Genomic DNA, 20,716 nt, shown 5'->3' with positions numbered 1-20,716 from the left:
AAGACAAAAATGAAGCACCTTTGAAAAGCTCATCAGTAATCCAAGTTTGACACAGTGACACAATAATGGCTGTTTACTCGGCAAGTACCCAGCAACAGTTTATTAGTCATGTTTTTGTGGCGCCTTAAACAAAACGTGTCGCGCAAGAATTTCGGTGAAGTCAGTGAAGCTCCTAAAACAAAATCCAAATGAGTGAGTCAAGTTGACAATGGATGTGCGCATGGAGAGCACGTGACGTGAGCGGTCCTGTGTAGGCTAGTTGCCTCCCTGCTAATTAGCCTTGCTCCACGTACATTAGGGTTGTATGTATATATTGGGTGCACTTTATCTTTAGCTGCACCTCAATGATGTACTTAATTCCTGCAACTGTCTGCAAAAAAACTTGGACACGCGATTAGACATTTGCATTGAGCTTTCACTGAGTAAACTTGCCTTGCCTGAGCTGAGTTGACCCAATATAAGTTTGCCCACTAATTACACTCAGTTTCAGCTGCACTGGATTTGTTCATGATGTTGTTGAAGGTCTCGTGCGTGATACCTTGGTTAAAGTCATTTACAGCAAACTGCGCCCTCCTTACCGTTTCTGACTGAGATCTCCCTGGGGTCAGTCACGACCTGAGGCCAGAGGACTGAGCAGCACAACACAGACCGACAAACATTCTACACTGAAGACCTTAAGTAACAGCTAACTGCACCGACTGCCGTTTGTTTTACTTTATCCCGTACCTGTAGAATGGAGGGTGTGGCACCTGATCCGCTCATTAAAATAGCGCGCGCAGTCCTGTTCTGTTCACAAGCCTCTTGTTGCACAGCAACGGCCTCTGCCGTATAATGACGACTACAGACGGAAAACGGACGAAATGACTCACCCAGGAAATGAGACTCTTTGTTTAGGGTTTATGCTTTTTGTTGTTGTTGAAAGGGCTGACAAAAATATTATGCAAGATAGAGAACAATAGCACATGACATAGGGCTAGGCTATATAAAAAAAAATCTGTTGACATTTTAGATCACATGGAATCAAACTCTCAGCCTACAACTTATGCAAATGTTATGTGGCGCTTTGAGAAACTTCTTAACACAGGTTTGTAAAGCACAATACATGTGGAAGTAATAATTACATTAAACGTTTCATCAAGAATTGTGGTGGTTAATGCATAAATGCAGTGTTTTCCCAGGTGTGCTCAATGTCTCTTTAAAGGCGCATTATGAAACGTTTTACACAACTCCCCTAAAACCTTGATGCATATTTGATCTTTTAGTGACCCAGTGGCCGTATGGGTGCCATGGGCCACTAAAAGGTCAAATACGCTGTAATATCAAATTATTTTTTGAGGCGGGGTTGTGAAAATATGTCCATAATGCACCTTTAATGTATTAAGTTTATTAAATCATGAATGCTTGATTTACATTCTGCTCTGTCCGTTTTTTCAGCCATTGCTAATCACATGTCTGCATAAGATCGACAAACTTGCATTTTTCCCCTTTTACAGCTACTTTTGGGAAAATGTGCAAAACACAACTACAAACACAGAAAGAACCTGAAACTAGCACCCCCTACTGGCTTGAGTCGCTTTGGTGTTAGAACAACCTTGTGTCGAAATAGAAATAAAACTGAAGAGTACCAAAAGTGAGATTCATGGATTACAATTATCAAAAGCTATGGTTTCCCAGTTGTTTTTCTTTTATATTTTCAGCGCAACAACTTTTTTGAATAAAGTGAGTCAAGTCTGAGAATTGGAAAAACAGATTTGATCCCATAAAATATATACACATATTTAAAAAAACTGAACACACAATACATTTTAAATGTTTATTTAAAAACGAAATATAAATTGTTTTACTCCCAAAATAAGCCACCCATTATCTGCATTTGTGTACACGTACATTTAGTGTTAAACAACCATCAAAACTAGTCACATAAGGTCAAATCTATCTCAACAATGATAGTGAGGTACTTGTCAGCTAAAAAAGAAGGTTCTGAATTTTTTTCCATCTCAGTGAAATTGGAAACGAAGTAAAGTGGTTTGCGCAAAAACAGCATTTGATTTGCAAACTCATCTGTATGCATGAAAGGCAAGGGCTTAACTATAACCGTAAATACATAACACTTATTTTGTGACTAGACTTGACACATCCACTCGACCAGCCTCGATGCTTCCGAAACTGTAAAAGATGTCCAAAAATATACAACCCAAGTGTAAAATGTATAACACCAGAATGTAGTGCTCGTACGAACAAATGACCGCAACTACTTTGTTTTTGAATTTTCCCTTTGCTGTTCCCATCTTTTGCAATTTGGCACAAAACCTAGCTGTGGTATTAGTATGAGGCGCAAAAATACTTGTTAAGCTTTCATAGCTTATGGCGCTATAAAGTACAACTGCAGTCTTGCAACAAAAACACACTCAACCATTTTCTTCAGACATACTTTTTTTTTTTACCTTCTTGGCCTCGCCACGTACCCATATTATACGTATCACGTTCATATATGGGAAACAAAAAACAAAAAATGTAAAAAGTTTAAAAGGTTGTGTCCTGCGTAAATGACTCCTTTTCCAGTAATTTTTTTTGGGTTTTTTTAAGTGAAACATCTTTTAGCTTTAACCATCAGCGCACTTATAATGGCAACAGGTTGTTTACAACTATAAACATCACTCAAACACATTTTAAATCCTTCGTCAAACGCAATTACATTCTTAAGATTGGAATGTACTGACTAGAAAAAAAACATGATCGCATACAGTGGGGGTCAGAAAGTTTTCAGAACACTTTTGCTCATCTCTATTTAGCTAAGGGAGTCTAATGCAAAAATGTTCAGAATTCTCTAAAATACAAAAAAATAGAAAGAAACTAAAAAGATTTCCAGGACATATGGAAAATAAAAAACTAAATGTAATTTCAGAGTGAGGTAAGTATTCCATTTCTCTCAATCGTGGTTGTGCCGTTTTTGAACCTTCATAAAAGTTTAGGTCTGTGGTAAATTCCAGTCATTGCCCTCGACACAAAGATACACATACACCCGAGTATAGACAGACTAAGAATAAATTAATTCTTTGAACATTTTCAGTTTTAGACTTCGTAACAGGAAGGAATTAAGCAGTATGAATACTTTCTGAGCCCACTGTAGTTCAGCGGGATAAAAGCCAGAGCGATGTTGACGCAAATGTTAGCATAATCCGACCTTGGTTTGAAAAAAAAAAAAAAGAAGGGGGGAAAAATAAATTCATTGCTCCATCATCAGTCTCTGATGTCCATTGCCGTCTTCCTACAGAGCCTCGGTGGTGGGTGCAAAAAGAGCAGCCAGCCCGAGCGTCTCGTTCATTATGTCCTTTTCCTCTTTCGGCCGTTTAAAAAGAGTTGGAAGATTCTTGATGTGGACTTCTTTCTTGAATTGCTCACACAGAGCTTTCTGTTGACGACAGACAAGAAGAAAACATATTTAAGACCAAGATTCACGCAAAAGATATGAACATGCCACGACCCAAAAGCAGTGGGGAACAGTTGTTGGTACAGTTACAAAGAGAAACACTGCCCTCTACAGGCTGGGTTTGTTATGTATAATTGGATGACGAAGGACAGGCGTAAATTGTTAGCACAATTACGCCTCAAACATTTTGGGAAAAAAGTATAACCAATCTGGCAAATGTGGTAAATGACTTTTTAGCCTATTTATCTGTTGAATTTGTATTTATTTTTTTGTGTCGTGTATGGCGTGTGAATTTAACTGGATGCACTGTATGCTACTGGACACCGGAATTTTCTCCTTTGGGGATCAATAAAGTATCCATTTATCCATCTTGTATCGTTATTGTGAATCCAACCTCGTCTCGGCTCACACCTAAAAATTATTTTTAGAACAATGCTCTACTTCCCTTAAGCAGTGTCAGAACTTTTAACAAACAGCGAAACACGCCCGGAGGCATCAGCCGTTTACCGACCATTCACCAAACACCCGGTGAAAATCAGTGGAAAAGCTCCTATTTATTGATTGAGGAGATAGCCAAACATAGCTATAGATACATCTGTGTTTAGAGAGTACAATTTGGCCAAACAAATAAATAAAAGACTTGAGAAATTTAGCAAGCAGGCTAATGAAACAGAATTCTAATGGAGTAGCAAAAAGCAAAAAGCAAAAAGATATTTCTCCTCAATATGATTAGGACTAAGAACCTACCATGTCAGTCCGAAGGCTTAAAGTCCTTTCGACTGGGTGTGCCTGTACTGTGCCTGTAACTGAGCCTGTATGATAAATATGCATAACATTACAACTTTTGCCAGATAATCTTTTCCACCTTAGTTCATTTGAACTGACAGAGAAGATGTCTAACTTTGGGGCAGTTTTCCCTTTCACGTGGATGAGCCTGTTTAATAAAAGGGGGAAACACGACAGGTTACATGCACATGCGACCATCCAATGTGTGCCGTTACCCCTATAGTTCCAGCCAAGAGCCTTTTGAACTGGTCTTTCCTCTTCTTCTCTCCGGCTTTCTGGGCTTTGGGGTCCAGGAGCTTGTGGTCGTACTGGTCTAGACCGTCCATGTTGATGCTGGGCACCTGCGTCATGACGGTTCTCAGCTCTGCGTAGCGAGGGCGCTGCAACGTCACAATAAAGCAAATACATAGCAGCAGCGAAAAGCAATGAGAGAATACGGAGATATCCCTTTCTGTGTAGGCTAACAGCAAACGTTTAGTATCAAATTGGACGTACCAGGGCCTCGTAGATGAGCATGGCGAGCTGGTTAAGGGTGTTGTTGCAGACTTCGTGCTGCCCGTGGACCTGGAGCGCTTTCAGGACGCTGGTGAAGAACCAAGTGACTGCTTCAGGTAGGAGGTTACCAGCAGTGGCCTGCAAACACCCAGCCACGTACAAAAAAAAAGATGATGATTACAATGAAATTAGACGAGCTACTTTCTAATAACGCAGTAGAAATACCGGGCGCAGGAGTGTCCAGCAGAGCAGAGAGGAGGATCGGTTACAGATGGTGGTGTCCTTCCATGATATCGCCGTAAAGGAGAGAGTCAGCAGGCTCATATATATGCCCTGGACAGAAAAGAAAGTTTACTTAGACGACAAAACAATGATTCACAAAAGCAGGAGCGCATGGAGCTCTTCTCAAAGCAAATTTGTTTTTTTCCTCAGTCAAGGTCTTAAAGATGATATAATAATGGCCTGGCATCCTCCTCTCTCCTAAAACAAAGTGACATCTGCAGACTTACACTTACATTTCCCAGAAAAGAGTCTGGAGGCAGTGGCACAAAAAATTGAGCATAAACAAATCAAGAAACTGACAGGTCTTGTGGATGGAAATGTACAGTAAACTCTGGACTATTGAGCGCACCTGAATATAAGAAGCATCGACAAAATGTATAAAAGTTGCCCACCACTAACTGCGTAAAACTTTCAGATATCTTCCAAAGTGAGCTCAAACCTGGCCTGGCAGAGTGAACAATAAGAGAATGTTGAATTGTTGATTAACAAACAACGTAATGAAACGACTATGTGTGCCAGACTGACCTCATGTTTGGCCAGGCACTTGCCCAGCTCCGTCAGCTCTGTGGCGTGGGCAGTGGCTACTGCCTGGACGGTGTCCGTGATCATTTCATCCTCTGAACAAAACATTTGAAAACAATATTACAATATGGTAATATTAACGGTGCTTTGTATCGTTGAGAATGTGAAAGATTTTTTATTTTTATTTTTAATCTACAAAGGAAACATTTTGTGAACCAGCAATCTCCTTGTAAACGATCTCATATTCGACTGTAGGAACTCAAGCAGTTCATGTACTAAACGTATACAGTGCTGAAAGGTTCTGTACCTATTGTTTTTATTCTCTTTTTACTCTAGTAATGAAATAAAATTAGTCTTGTCTGGACCATGACAGCATTGCGCTCTCAAAGTTGTAAAAGTTGCTAAAGAACTGGGATGCTCAACGTTTTTAAAAAGTGCAAAGCAAGATTGGGATGCCACTACTCGTACAACTATTCTGAACGGTAGTGCTGTATTTCAACCTACCGTCAACGTCTTCCTTAATGGTTTCCGTTTTGTTTTGTTCAGGCACTTTCTTTGAAACACAAGCCACCGCTAGAAGAAGACAGATAATAGTAGATCAGATTTCAGAAGACATACTATATTTTAGCAAGAGGTTTCAAAACCTCATACAACAATCCTACGACGAATAGAAAGAAAAACATAGAATTGTGAGTTTTGAAAGGTAATTAGGACAGGTTCGTCTATTAGAAATCGGGTGGTAAATCCTATAGAAGAAACAAAACGTAACCACTTACTGAGGAATTCCATGACTTCCCGTGTGAGGAGAATGACCAGATGCTCCTCCAGCATCTCCTGTGTCACCTGACTGTCGTGGGACAGCACCACCTCCTCCTCCTCCTCCCCACTAAACACACAAAGAATCTTTAGGGCAGAAAATGAGCAGAACTTTTGACTTAAAACAAAAAATGTGCAGGAGATTGTCGCCCTCTGGTGGCTACAGTGGAAGGTGAGACATTTACAATAAGCAAAGTGTCCATCGAGGGCCGCGCGTTACATTATGGGTAAGGAAACGACTAAACAACGCTATTCACAGATAGGGAAAGCAAAAAGGAGAGCTATGATTTGGACAATTTGAAATCGCTGGAAAGTTCATGATTTAGTTTCTAGTTGCTGAAGATTTCCTGTTACAACCAGGACTGCGTTATAACAAACAAACAAACAAAACAAAAAAAAGACAGAAACGGAAAGAATAAAGAGAGAGAAGCTGTCAAAAGTGACCAGGCTTTGTTCATAGTTGAAGACGAACATTTATGATTCACAAATATAAAATACGCTACAACTAAGTCCAGGGTCTAAAACTGTGGTCTCATGCCGCACTCCACCGGCTTCGTAATGAAACAAATCTAAACAGTGAGGGAGGAAATAGTTTTTCACATCAAAATGTCAAGATTTTAGTAAATAAAAAGTAAGACAATTTATAACTGAACTTTATAAAAAGTCCAGATGTAATCCTTTCTTTGGGAGGTGGAAACAACCGTTTCTTATTGTGGTCAGACCGACCCATATAGATTAGACTCTAAATTCATTTTATTTTTATATTTTCATGATTAACCTGAAGCCGTACGACACAGCAAATTGATCGATAATTTGACAGGCATTTATCCACTATTTTTAACATATTCACCGTTTGGAAACTTTTCTCTGTGATTCCTGGACGATTTTGAATGATTTAAAAAAGTGTCAGTGTGGGGCATCGGGCTGATCCCATGTCATCTCTACTCGTTCCCCCGTCCACAATGGTCCACTACTGCCCACAGAGCAGCCGCCCTGAGCCTCTGTCTCTTCCCTCGGTTATTTGTCCAAATACATTTGTGCAAGAAACGTCGCTTAAGTCTTAAAGTCTTTAAACCAAAGCCTGTGAGCCTTATTGAGCCACGCACGCAAAGCTGAAATGGGCACTTCACTAATTGACCGCATGACACGGCCAGAAAATGCACAAAGAAAGACTGAAGTGAACATTTTTACACTAGACTTATGTTCAGGATTTACACCGATGGATTACTTTTAACAACAACAAAAAAACATTCTTCAACAATGTTCTGTTTCTATGTGGTTTGGCAAAAACACTCACTTGATTGAGGTTTTCTGGTTGATGACCTGCCACTTCAGGTTAAGTCTCTGCAATAAGAAAGAAGATGATTGATCAGGCATTTATGCATAAAACCAGCAGACCTAATAATGTAGAGATGTCATGCATATGGGACTTAAAGGCAGACTTAGAAACATGACTTTGGGCGTTTCAGCACTAGTATTGTACATTTTATAATTTGAAAAGATGTCTCTGTAAGAATGAAATAGTAACAATGAAATACAAGCATTAGATCTGGTGAAGATTTTGACTGGGGCTCCTCCTGCTGGCAGCTGTGGGAATAACCTAATAAGAAAATCTTTGTTTCGATTTACAGCGGGATTTACAGCTTAAACTCAGCCCTTTGAGCGCAGAACGGCCCAGAACTGATGTGCTGGATTATGGGCTTTGATAATGTGGGAATAAGTTTAGGATTTTAACAATGATGTAAACCAGGAAGCACAGAACGAAGCGCTAATCCCGAAGAAGAAACAACGGATTTGCCCGAGGGGTACTCAAAATTGAGAGAATGCAGTGAAATACTCCTCCAGGTTTGTCTTTGACCAGGGAAAAATGTTCTAACATAGTTTAAAAACATTGATTTTGCATATGTCCACAATTCAACTTTAATGATGTTATTATTGTATTGCTTTCTGAATGTAGATGGAGATGTAGATTGATGGAGTCTTGTTCTGTAAAGCACTTCAAAATACTTTGTGTACAAACTCTACAATAAACTCATCTTAATTCTTCAGAGTTGAGTAGGCTATATTCTAGTATTTAAAGTGCTTTTAGCGCAATTGTTTATTTACTTTGAAATCATAATCACAATATTAATCCAAAAACATGCACGCACATCATTCTCAGCCCTGGTTAATCTCTGGATGATACCGACCTGCAGTATGTAGGCGAACAGAGGGCCCAGCAGAGGGCACAACAGGCTCTCGTGATACTCCGGAGGACAATACTGCACCAGCTTCGTCATAAAAACACGTGATGCGAGTTAAAGAAGCGACAAAAAGAAGAATCACTTGTGAGATATAAAAGGAGCAGCAGAACTGTAGATGAAAACACTGTATATTTATTCATTGTAATGTCTCACTGGCAATTTTCTTTTTTTTTTTAAATTGGAACCCCAGGAAGATTAGCAACCACCATGGTGGAAGCTAATGGGGATTCCAAAATAAATAAACAAATAAACAAAAGGATATGGATCATGGGCCTCAGTCTGTGGTCGGGCACGTGGTCCAAGGTGCCAAAGACGGAGGTGCTGATCTCCTGAGTCAGGCCTTCGATGGAGTAGAATTCCTGCAGGAGGGACTGGCACGCATTCCCCAACGCGTGGAAACTGCAGGGACAGCAGATTTAACGGATGAATAAAAGTGTCACAGACCAGTAGTGGTTCTTAAATAGTGGTGCTTATGATTGTTAAAATATCTTTGGGTATATTGACAATCTGATTTTATTTAAGTAAGATGCATATGTGATTTTGTTGGAATTTAATTGAAGCAGTTCATTGAGATTTTACACCGTCAAGCTAGACAGGCCCAATTACAAACACTGATTCACAACTGACAATTTTTTTTCTAATTCTCCCTTTGTTAGACAATCTGTTTTATCTTTTTTTATCCTTTAGCTTTACTGGACACAATACTTTAAGATGAAAGTGTGTAACAAAATCAAATCAAGACGAAAAAGAGTCTAAAATATACCAAAACTAAATTGGCCTTTATTATGTATAAACTGTATCTAAACCATGTCTAAAAAAAGAGAACCCCCAAACTTAAAAAATATGACTTAAAAAAGTGAAAACAGGTCCTCACCAGATGTCGTAAATGGTGGCGAAGAACCCCTGCATGCGCTCCAAGTTGCTTTTGTACACTGGCGAGTCATAGATGTCGAGCAGCGGCTGAGAGATGCCTGGGAAAGAGAAGACAGTCATCGTAAAATTGTGATCCGTCGAGAATACCAATAACGGAGAAGTTTTATTTAGTACCTAATACAACATTTTTCTCTTGATCCATAATCTCATGCGCAGCGGTGAAAGTCTCACTCAGGCGGGCCATGTTTTCAGGTAAGAACAGGGAGATTTGTGTCCTGTAACAGAAACCGCCGCATGAGAAAGTGCATATCCGAAAGGGGAATAGAAGTATGTGAGTGCAGGCTTACCGGATCAGCATAAACAGGTTGGGCAGCATGGTCAAAAATATGGATGTGCAGGGGTTTCTGTAGATTGGTTCACCGCCGGGGCTGCAGCCCACGATGAATCCGCCGGCTTTGGCTTCTTCCACGTCAGAGGGCCACTTCGCCCGTTTAATCACGCCAGACAGGACGAACAAGCAGAAACTGAGCTGGGGAATAATGAAAGATATCGGTGACAAAGAGAATTAGGGCTGTTAAAAAAAAACAAAAGCATCGCAAGCAGATACCAAAAAAAAAACACGTATATATTTAGATCCATGTCTTGATGCTGTTGGTCCAGGTACAGCATTAAAGGAAGTGTTTTCTAGTGATGTCCCAGTAATATTAAAGGATTTTTACTCAAGTCAGAGTGCCTGGGATTATTTTCTTCTCTAAACATTGAATCTGTGTACCTGGATCCTAGAAGAGCACCAGCGCAAAAGTGTATGTTCCAAAGACGCCGTCAGAGGACCATGACATATCATAGCCGCACACGTGGAGGAAAATTGGAAAGCTTACCTTTGAAGAGGAAAACTATCGCTGTATTTGGACCATGGACTATTTTTGAGGCTACAGCCGTGGATTAGCTGGACTTCCATCAGTGAATTGTAAGTTAGATCGTCTTTTATACAAATAAATGTGCAGTTTAAAAGTATTTCTTTATGTACATATGAAGTTGTTAGTGCTAAACTCGTGGCTTTGTGAGGTTCTGCATAAACACAAACCATGCGCTAAAATCTGCTTCTGACATCCTTCAAACACTCCACTTTGTTTTGTGAGCCTAGAATTGTGGAGTTTGTTTTGCTGCTGCCTGAATAAACTGAATTAGCCTCAGTTTTCAGTCGGGCCGCAGCATCTGTTTACTTGCTAGTCCAGGAAAGGCCACATTTATTGTTTTGATCATTGAAACTCAAAATATCGAATCGAAAATAGGGATCGATCAATATGGGGAAAATAATCGTGATTATTTTATTTCCAAAATCACCCAGCCCTAGATGAAAGCGTGTGAACTTAAGCTAAAGGTAAATCATGGTACTCACCCGTGCTCTGTTACAGATTATAGCCTCAGCCTCTCGAGTCTTGTCCGTGAGGACTTGATCCGCTCCGATAAAGGACAGGAACATCGCGGGAGTCGACAAAACACTGAAACCAACAACCAAAAAAGTAACATCACAGGGATGATTGAAACCGAAAACGTTTGTGCGGCAAAAGTTTATTTCAGCAATTTACAGTCGCAGGTCCTCGGACGTCCAGTCGGCCACCACGGGAGCCAGCAGCTCGTCCAGGAAGGCCTTCTGTTTGGCGAAGTCTTTGAACTGGTTACTGATCAGCACCAGAGCCTCCATGAGCGAGCACTTCTCCATGTAGGTGATGGTGGGGTCGGACGCCAGCAGCTTTTTCGTGTGGTCGTAAAAAATGTCGAAACACGGCTGCGATGACAGATGCGTTAAGGGACAGAATGGTGTTTCTCAGCACTTGATGGGAAATGTGTAGCTTCAAAAAAAACGTACCACGAGGAAGTCTGGGTAGTCTCGACATATTCTGATGATGGAGGAGCAGGCGTGTCTTCTGACGTTCTTCACAGCTCGGGTCCGGGGCACCTGAGGAGACGGGCGGAGAATGAGTAATTTTATGTTATCCAGTTTCTTAATTTTAAAACAAACAAGTAAATGGTCACTGTGATCCACACAAAAAGCTGCGTTTTTATTCCACTGAACTAACTTTCTTTTATTGATTTATATGGGGATGTGAAATTGCAAGTAGCACCTTCTGAACCAAATTTTGCAGTCTTGTACTTTACAAGATTTTCATCGATTTTTTTTTCAGACGGATTTGCTGGTCTCCAACCCCTACCCTGATTTAATGAGCTTTGGTGAAATGTTTTACATTTTTTTTTCTGTAATGACTAGTTTCCGGGCTGAAGCCAATAAGTTTAATGCTTTTTGATGCCATATTTAATGCCCAAATACTATATTTTAATGCCACAAACACAGAAAAAACATCTGCGCATATTTCATAAGCACACTAAGCAACTTGTGTCCCTAGAGGCCATGAGCTCCACTGCAGGTGTCATGTTATAGTTTTTTACTCATTAATTGTCCGTGAGAGTACATACTACGCTGACAGAAAAGACAAAGGGAGAGAGAGATATTGTACATCCAATTACACAATGAAGATCATTTTCTTCACTCAAACTTGGCTGTAAATACTACTAAAGTGGCGCTAGCCCGCAGTTAGCTTTTCCCGTTAGCCTGTTAGCTTCTTCATGATTCTATTAGTGTGTATTGGGGCCTTCACTTCGGTGGCAGAGAAAGTTGCAATTGTGGTTTTCTGGCCAGAGACACCAGGGGGAGATGAAAGACCCCCCAATCATCCCATTAACACTTGTATTACCCCCAGAGAGACTACGGAGAGGATTTATTAAGGTAAACAAGTTACTTAGTACTGCTTTAAGATGCACACAGAGGAAAGACACAAGATGGGAAACTTTTGAGCAAAGAAATTTTCTTAAATTTCAGCCAAAACTGCAACTGGACATTTTTTACACCATACCTTCGGTATTTTCAATGAACTTATAAAGCAAAAATAAAAATAAAAGAAATTTAGATTTAATGCTAGTTTGAATCTAATTTAAAGCTTTTAAATGACACCTACGGCCTTGGCATTGACCAAATTAATTGAATGACATTGAATGATCTTCAATGTTTTTTAATGAGTTTATTCAAAGGCAAAAATATCCCAAAAGTCCTTCAATAAATAAAAGTTGTAAAATCAGACAAGTCATAAGTTTAAACCTGTGCTCTATGTATCATTCAGATTTCGTCACCACATATATATATCACACATAAATGCATTGATCCCATATGAAAATACGAAATGAAGGAAAACGATCAACGCATTTTATAGAGGAAAAGTGACAAGGAGACTAAAAACTCACCATCTTGTTTTGGGACGACTCAAAGGTGACTGCCTTGAACAGCTGGAACAAAATAGAACAATATTTACTCTCATAAATACAAGCGCTAAAGGGGAAAAAAAAAAACGACTTTTTGAGACACAGAGCAGATTTTCAGACGTGAAAAAATATGGTTTCTGTTCGAGGTCGACCGATATATCAGGCCTATATTTGGGGATTTTACATTATTGGCTATGACTGATCTAGGTCACCTTAAAAAAAAACATACCGGTCGACCTCTAGTCCCAGTTGCCACCCACCTGTATAATATTCAAACAGTAAATGCCGACAACCAAAATGCAACATCCTGAAGAATGAAGCATGGTCTAACCTTATCGAGGACTAGTGACAGGAGATGAGGTCTGTGTATGACAAAGGGGAACAGGGCAGACGTGTTGGTCAGGACGCAGGAGAGGATGAGCGGGTCTTTGGTCTCATATTTGAGCAGAGCCTGGAGGAGCTCCGTGCTGGCGTCGATGGGCAACTTCTACAACAAAAAAAACAAAAGCACCTGTTGTTATACAAGTTAAATTCAAGCACCTTCTTCCTAACGTCAGACACATCAAGATCATCACCTTACACTTATGTAGGATAATGCTATGTTCTAGAGCTGGGAATCAATTAGATTTCCCAATTTCTCTTCACAAGGACCGGATTCGATTCATGATTCACAATTTAATTTGAATAATTTTCGATTCACTTAAGGATATTTCGCAGTACCAATTTTACTTGGATATGGACAGATTCTCAGAAGAACTACCGGTAATGCTGCAAATAATAGAAACGAACTCTATTTTAGTAAATTAGTAAAAATATGAATATTTACATTAGTAATAAAATGAATATTTATTTTAAAGCAGAACTAAGTAACTCATGCCCCTAGAGGCCATAAGCGCCACTGCAGGTGTCGTAGCACGTTAGGTTTTTACTCATTAATTGTCCGTGAGAGTAAAAACTACACTGACAGAAAAGACAGAGAGAGGGATATTGTACATCCAATTACACAATGGAAATAATTTTTTCACTCAAACTTGGCTATAAGTACTGCAGCTAGTTTTCCCCGTTAGCCTGTTAGCGTCATTGTGATTCCACTAGTGTGTATTGGTAACTCCTACCCGGTGGCAGGGAAGTTGCAATTGTGGTTATCTGGCCAGAAACACCAGGGGGGATTAGAGACACTCCAATCATCCCATTAACACTTGTATTACCCCCAGAGGGACTAGAGGGTTTTGAGAACTGTGTTCAAACAATGAACCATGAATCGAGTTCAAGTTTATAACAGCAAAGTTGTTTTTTAGAAATGTGTGCAGTTAATGGATTGAATGTGAATCAATTGAGAAAAACCTGAATTCAATTTGTTCCACTAAGGTCTCTGTAAGTTCACCTTCAAAATTGTGAATACAAATAATGTTTTTACAAAACATTACCTCGGTCTCCAGATGTTTAAAGATTTGTCCGACCATACACTCCATAAATATGGTCTCTGCGTCCCACTGGGTCACTGACGGGGACAGGATGGAGCACAGACCGCCAGAAGACGTCGCTATTGACAAAACCATTATTTATTAGTCAGTCTGACAGTACGTGGCAATGTGGCATGAAGTAGTCCTAACTTACTGCTGGAATCGCCGACATCAACAGGACTGGTGATTTGAAACTGCAACCATTCGGCCGCAATCTGGAAAGCCTCGAGCGGAGCCATCCGACACGCCAGCCTCAGCATGTCGCTCTGCTGGGCTCTGAACACTGAGAAGCACAAAAGTCCGTTAAAGCCACACGGCGGAACATTCCAGGCTTGATCTAACGTTTCTATAAAACTAAACACGTAAACAAGCGTGCTCACCAACACAAAAGGAGTGAAAGTCCTCGTCGCTGTCAAAGTCCACGCTGGAGTACATACAACTGGGGTGGTCATTTCTTGATGGATATCCGGTCTGACCGAAGAAAAGCAAGTGTACATTTCAGAAACATTTCAAAATCAGACATAGATTTTTGCTTAAGTTGCACAGAAGGAACTCTCTTGCCTTGATCAAGTTGGTCATGCACGTCTTCATGTACTTCTTAGCCATCTCCAAGATGACGGGATCTTTGGACAGGAGGTCGTGCCTGAACAGCGCTCCCCAAGTTTGCAGAGTGGACATTTTCAAAAACTGTAAGGAAACACCACAGGATCACTTTAATGTATTTATTTTGTCGCAGCTTCAAGAAGAAGACGACAACGCAGGCGACTCACGTGACTGGTGTGTGTAGTGAAGGCCATGAGCGCTTCTGTGTACTTGGAGAGATTTGGAGGAATCTCAATCTTCAAGTCGGACATCTGGAGGCAGATATAAGGATTAACCACACGCAGTAAAACATACTGGTGCCCGACCGATATGGGATATTGGAGAAAAACAGAAAAAAGTGAGTGCATCAGTAGGTCCAAAAATGGAGGCGCATGGGATATTGGAGATTAGTCCCATTAACGAAATTAAAGCGGTCGGAAATTTGGAGAAAACATCAGCTTGATCTATTACAATAGGCAATTTAAAGGTGCATTCTGCAACTTTTCATGTGAAAAAAAAAAGTAGATATTTGTGCTTATTTGTCCTTGTAGTGACCCAACGGCTGTATGAGTGGTCAGCGTGCCGGTTGTAATTTCCATTACGATGGCCTCAAGGACGCTCCAGGATCAATTGTTTGGAAGGTTTTCACTGCTGACGGAGCCGCTCAACAGAAAACCTACAAAACAATTGATACTGGAGCGTTGCAGAGTCCGCCGCGATGGAAATTAAAACCGCCATTCTAACCACTCATACAGCCGCTGGGTCACTACAAGGTCAAATTCACACAAATACCAACTTTTTTTGCCCTCCCATAAAAAGTTGCATAATTCACCTTTAACAGCTTAGCCTTTTCATTATATTGTTTTTTTTTTTTTTAAATCTTCAGTTCATGATTAGGAATCCCAGAAAAAAGTGTGTTTAATATGACCACCATAGCCAATGTGCCAAGGGGGTTCCTTACCGTATAGCAGCTATGGTATTAAATGATCATCAAAAAGTGTCCAATAGCGAATCAAACAAGGTATAAGAAACATCTATAACATCTTTACTTACAGCTAAAAAGCACAGCTGGCTTCCCATGGCACACAGCACCTGACACAGCCTCTTCAGGAAGATGTAACGTCGCTCCACCACTTCTACCGAACTGCAGAAGCAGACATGTTAGTGTCTCAATGAACTGGGACGCGGCAGGTCAAACAGGTTGGCTACTTACTTGCCATTGGGGGATTTTTGAACAGCCAGTCCATCTGCTGACCTGGAAGGATCAACAATACAATTACTGGTATTCTAACACTATAAAACATAAATGGTTAAAGATGATACTGACTGAGCTGCAGAAAGGATCACGTCAATCGCCACATCACCAAAAAGCAGCATGAATGGTTTTCTCTCATCGGGCCGGCCCTGTAACAGAAGACCAGCTTTATGTTAGCCACACATCAAGAGTTTAAAGCGTCTAAAAGGAAAATGCCTTGATACCCACAAAGTAGAATGAATCAAAATGAATCAAGAGACCTGGGCACTTTATTAAGAAGCTGGTTCAACTCACTTTAACCTTAAACTTATTGTTAGACATGTTTCACTAGTTAGAATGTAGTAGTCAAAACGTCATGTGATCAAGAAATACGGCCATTTTAGGTAATTATTCAGACATTGCACAAGCTACATTTGTAAAGAAGTTCTTCCTTCCAACAGCACTTCCTTCTCTTTCCCTCTCCGCCGCTACTTGTTCAACTCCACACACCAGCAGGGGCTTAAACCGTAAGTGAAGTGCCTATTTAGGGCCGCGCGGTGCATTATGGGTAAGGTAAATGTTTTGGCGACCAAACAACGCTATTCACAGATAGGGAAAGCAATAAGGAGAGCTATGATTTGGACAATTTCAAATCGCTGGAAAGTTTATGATTTAGTTTCTAGTCGCGGAGGATTTCCTGTTATGACCAGGACTTTGTCGTAACAAAGAAAAAAAAAAGGAACGAAGAGAGATGCTGTCAAAAGTGACCAGTCCTTGTTCATAGTTGGAGACGAACATTTCAGACCCTTGAAGGCGACTGACACATAAATATAACATATAAATGATGTAAAAAAGTCTGATCCCATGTCATCTCTACCCGTTCCCCTGTCCACAATGGTGGTTGAAATGGGCACTTCCCTTATAGGATTCTCTCCTCTGATTGGTCAAAGAGCTCTCTTCTTGTCTTATACAGGAACTTATCCTGCTTATACAGGGCATAGAAATCTCCCCTGATAGAAAGCAATGCAGCTTCGTAGTACCAGGATAGTGCTCATGCATCACAAAAAGAAGGTCTCGGGTTCGATTCCCAGGCCAGACCCTTCTGGTGTGGTATTTTCTCCACATGTCTGCGCAAGTTTCCTACGGATGCTCCGGTTTTCCCTGTTAAGGCGAACGGGGACCCCCTAGGTGTACATGCGGACAGTGTAGGGTATTTTTGATTGAAAAAATATTGTCCAGAATAGAGAATGCAGGACAATTTGACAAGACTAATTTCAAAACTTATCGGTTAGGAAGGGGCACTCTGTGTGAAATTAAAGCCCAAGGGGTGCATGAGCCAAAAAGGTCGGTACATATGGAAGGAAAGCAGACATTATTGTTCAGGTTGAAAATACAACCCAAACAGGAGGACGCACACATTAAACATCACCTGCATAGAAATTCATTTTACCAGTATCTTTCATTTGCCCTCATCACACCGAGACGTAATCCGAGCCATTGAGCACAAAGTGAAAACGATGTGTTCCTGCCGTGTTTTGCAGTAAACAGTACAGCGTGGCCTGACCTTGCGGCTGATGGCGATGAGCAGGCACTCGGCCGCCTCCAGCTGCAGCTCGGGCTCGTTCAGCAGCAGACACAGGATCTCCAGGAGCTGACAGTTGTTGTTGGTGATGTGAGCCAGGGACACCCAGTCTATGTATCCGGCCAGGGTGTTCAGGGTGGCCACGGACACGCGGCAGTAAGCTCGGGCCTGCGCCAACAAATACAAGCAGCACGAGAGTCAGGAGGGAAACATGTATGTGATCCAAGACGATACAGCAGAAAAGAAACAGTTAAGAGCGATATAGGTCGACTCACCTTCAGTTCCAATCCAGGCACTGCTTTCTGGTTTGGGGAAAAAAAACAAATACAAATTAAGTCTATGAAATATGGAAGCCACATGCTGCTAAATGCTGTCCATATCAAAACAAACATACACAAAAAAAGCTTTGAACGTAGTTAACTGGAGTTGAGTTATTCTAATAAAAGTGTCTACGCACCGCTTTCCGGAAGTCCTCCACGTTGATATGGAGAATGGCCATGAGGAAGCTGAAGATACTGTCCATGTTTTGCGTGAGCGTCTGCTGGATGTCTCTGCGGCGCTGGGTGGGGAGGGTCTGGAAGGTGATCACATCCTCAGCCAACCGGAGCAAGATCAGCATCACGAGCTCCGTCTGCGCTTCCTGTGGGAAAAATAAGTTGATAACGAGATTTTCAGAAAGTTTCATTTTATTATATTAATGTGTATGTATATTTCTTATTCTAAAAGTGACATTCAAGCATAATGTAAACTTAAAAATATTACTTAAAAATGCTTAAAGAAAGTATTTCCCTCTATAAAAATGTAAATGCAATTTCTCTGACCAGGAATCCATGAATAATCTATCATAAAACGGATTTGTCTCACAATTAAATGATATATTCTCACTCTGCCATGGCTACATGAGTTGTTGAGAAGATGAGTCATATGAAAACGACTTCCTCCACAAGAGCTTATATCTGAATGCAGGCCATTACATCATTGCGAACAATAGAAAATAAATAATATGTTGCGGTCTAGTTCCTGGATTGTTATTTAACAGCACTGACCCCTTGGCTGGTTAACGCCTCCATCTCTTTCAGCATGTCGGGCCAATTCTGCGGCCACTCCCTCTTGATCATCTCTACGGTGATTCGGGACAGGACATCTTTAATATGGCTCTCCTCCTGCAGCACTGAACTCGTGCCCTGTGGAGAACACACACATTACCACTTTGTTTAGAAGTCACAAAAGGGGAACCAGTTTTACTAACGGTAATAACATACATGACATGTTGATGAGGCTTTTATTTTTATTTTATGCTTATATTATGGATTGGTTTCAGTCATAAGATCTGGAAACCTAAAATGTGGGTTTCAGATACATATTTGATTTGTTTACTTCATAATATCTGGGAGCACAGTGAGGTAATTATCCTCCTACATATATTAAGAATATTTTCACAACACAGGTACAATTCTAGGCTAAATTACAAAATTAAGAAAATAATAATAAGGGGTTTTGGAGTAAATATTTTTTATTTCAAATCTATTCCCAAAAACAAATAGCTTTACTGTTAAAGGGTGTATTGAAATAGCAATATGGACATGGCTTTAGCAAATATTGTATTTAAAAAATACACTACTAAATATGACATAGGAATATTGTAAGTATTGTTAACTTACAGTAGACAGCAGCTGCATGGCACAATCCTTTAGTTGCACTTTCTCTTGCATTTGCATGTTATTCCATCTGTATCTGGTGCACAAATATGCAATATTGATGATCTCAAACAGGCATACGTTCAAAGCATAAATATAAAAACATTACCATGGACTTACTTGATAACATGTTCCAGAACTTGCAACCCGAAGTGTCTTATTACAGCTGGTTGGGTTTTGGCAGCTAGTTTCAGACCGCATGGGATGCAGAGGGAGCTGGTCTCTTTAAACTCTTCACAAAACTGTAGAAGGAGGTGAAACAATGATACAGCAGATGAAATACACACAGGAGTGGTGATAATAACATGCTAACTAAGCTACCTCTGGGTGGGAAACAGGAGGAGGGCGTGATTTTTGCTAAAATGTGACTGGTGTAAGCTTTTAGGTCATAGCGAGGGTAGCACTGAAGTAGATGTTTCAATGAATGGACAGCTATTCAGGTGAAATGATAGCCAACAGCATCTGATCAATAAACCCTCCAGAGCCACATCGCTGTCTGCCTGTGTTCTGCCTCCACATGTCTGCGTAAATACCTTCACTGTGAGCATATCAGTGAGCAAAGGAGCGATGAAGTTGTGATTAAATGCATGCCTGGAGCTAGCAGCAGCTAACTAGCAGCCCCTGTGATGGGTGTACCTTAAGGGCCTCCAGTCGCAGTGTTTGGTTGGTTTCTGGATCCATAATCACGTTGACAGCTTTGACCAGCCGCTCGCACATCTCGGCCACCGGTTCAGTCATGACTCCTGTGCAGTCGGCCCGCGGAGAAGAGGAGCACACGTATGCAAAGCACCTGCACACAACAGCGAGGCGAGCCGCAGCTACACAGCAGCTACACAGAGCAGCTACAGAGACCAGCGTGAGCACCAGCGTGAGCACCAGCGTGAGCGAGACAGGAGGCTACTGCGACGGCTGCACGCGGGGTTGGCCCACTCTCGCACGCCGTAGGAAGAGGATTCTGGGAGTTGGAGTTTAGGCGCTGGTCTCAAAGATCGTTGCGAGTGAGGTACCACTGTCACTGTTTTTGAAGTTTAAGTTTACTCTCTAATGTGTTCATGACAGAAATATATATATTTTTAAAACAGACAAAAAAACTACATCCCTGACCTACGTTTGTCTTGGCCAGTAGCCCAGAGACAGTTCTTTGTGCGTAATATTTATGCGGCGCTTCAAAAAGTCGAAGTGGGGCATCTCACTAAACTTTAAATTTGGTATCAATTGATTTTTTTTTTATTATTATTTGTTTTTACATTTTTGTATATTGTATTGTTTTCGAGGACCACATTGGAAATAAGTGTTTCATAACAATGGCCAAAAAAAAAAAAAAAAAAATCTATCATAGTTCAAGTTAGTCTTCTTATTTTCTTTATAGTTAATATTTATCTAAGTTATATGTTAT

General features: G+C 40.7%; 1 protein-coding gene across 1 annotated transcript; it reads right to left on the bottom strand.

The window, feature by feature from the left end:
- Positions 1–1,851: 1,851 nt before the first annotated feature.
- Positions 1,852–20,277, bottom strand: xpo5 (exportin 5). The gene is made up of 33 exons (XM_079559995.1): positions 19,957–20,277; positions 19,441–19,562; positions 19,285–19,357; positions 18,670–18,807; positions 18,081–18,263; positions 17,899–17,925; positions 17,606–17,791; positions 16,135–16,211; positions 16,021–16,062; positions 15,861–15,951; positions 14,996–15,079; positions 14,787–14,912; positions 14,606–14,696; positions 14,380–14,508; positions 14,190–14,305; positions 13,094–13,249; positions 12,745–12,786; positions 11,318–11,407; positions 11,037–11,236; positions 10,847–10,949; positions 9,795–9,976; positions 9,622–9,722; positions 9,449–9,545; positions 8,837–8,973; positions 8,521–8,618; positions 7,629–7,675; positions 6,292–6,401; positions 6,020–6,088; positions 5,519–5,610; positions 4,937–5,044; positions 4,712–4,849; positions 4,432–4,596; positions 1,852–3,412 (listed from the first exon to the last, which is right to left on the bottom strand). The coding sequence occupies exons 1-33, from the start codon at positions 20,056–20,058 to the stop codon at positions 3,269–3,271; spliced, it is 3,666 nt and encodes a 1,221-aa protein (XP_079416121.1). The 5' UTR covers positions 20,059–20,277; the 3' UTR covers positions 1,852–3,268.
- Between the last annotated feature and the right edge of the window lie 439 nt (positions 20,278–20,716).

The sequence above is a fragment of the Gobius niger genome (genome assembly GCF_951799975.1).
Source record: "Gobius niger genome assembly, chromosome: 7".
In the NCBI taxonomy this organism is placed as follows: Eukaryota; Metazoa; Chordata; class Actinopteri; order Gobiiformes; family Gobiidae; genus Gobius; species Gobius niger.
The sequence above is the reverse complement of the archived record's forward strand: the minus strand, read 5'-3'. Positions and strand labels throughout refer to the sequence as shown.

Bases quoted from the DNA above. Each gene is read 5' to 3' on its own strand.
- xpo5 (XM_079559995.1), bottom strand. From the start codon at position 20,058: ATGACTGAACCGGTGGCCGAGATGTGCGAGCGGCTGGTCAAAGCTGTC. The intron at 9,723-9,794 runs GTAAGCCTGCAC...TTTCTGTTACAG, and splicing joins AACCTGTTTATGCTGATCCG to GACACAAATCTCCCTGTTCT. The intron at 9,546-9,621 runs GTACTAAATAAA...TCTCTTTCCCAG, and splicing joins AGAGAAAAATGTTGTATTAG to GCATCTCTCAGCCGCTGCTC.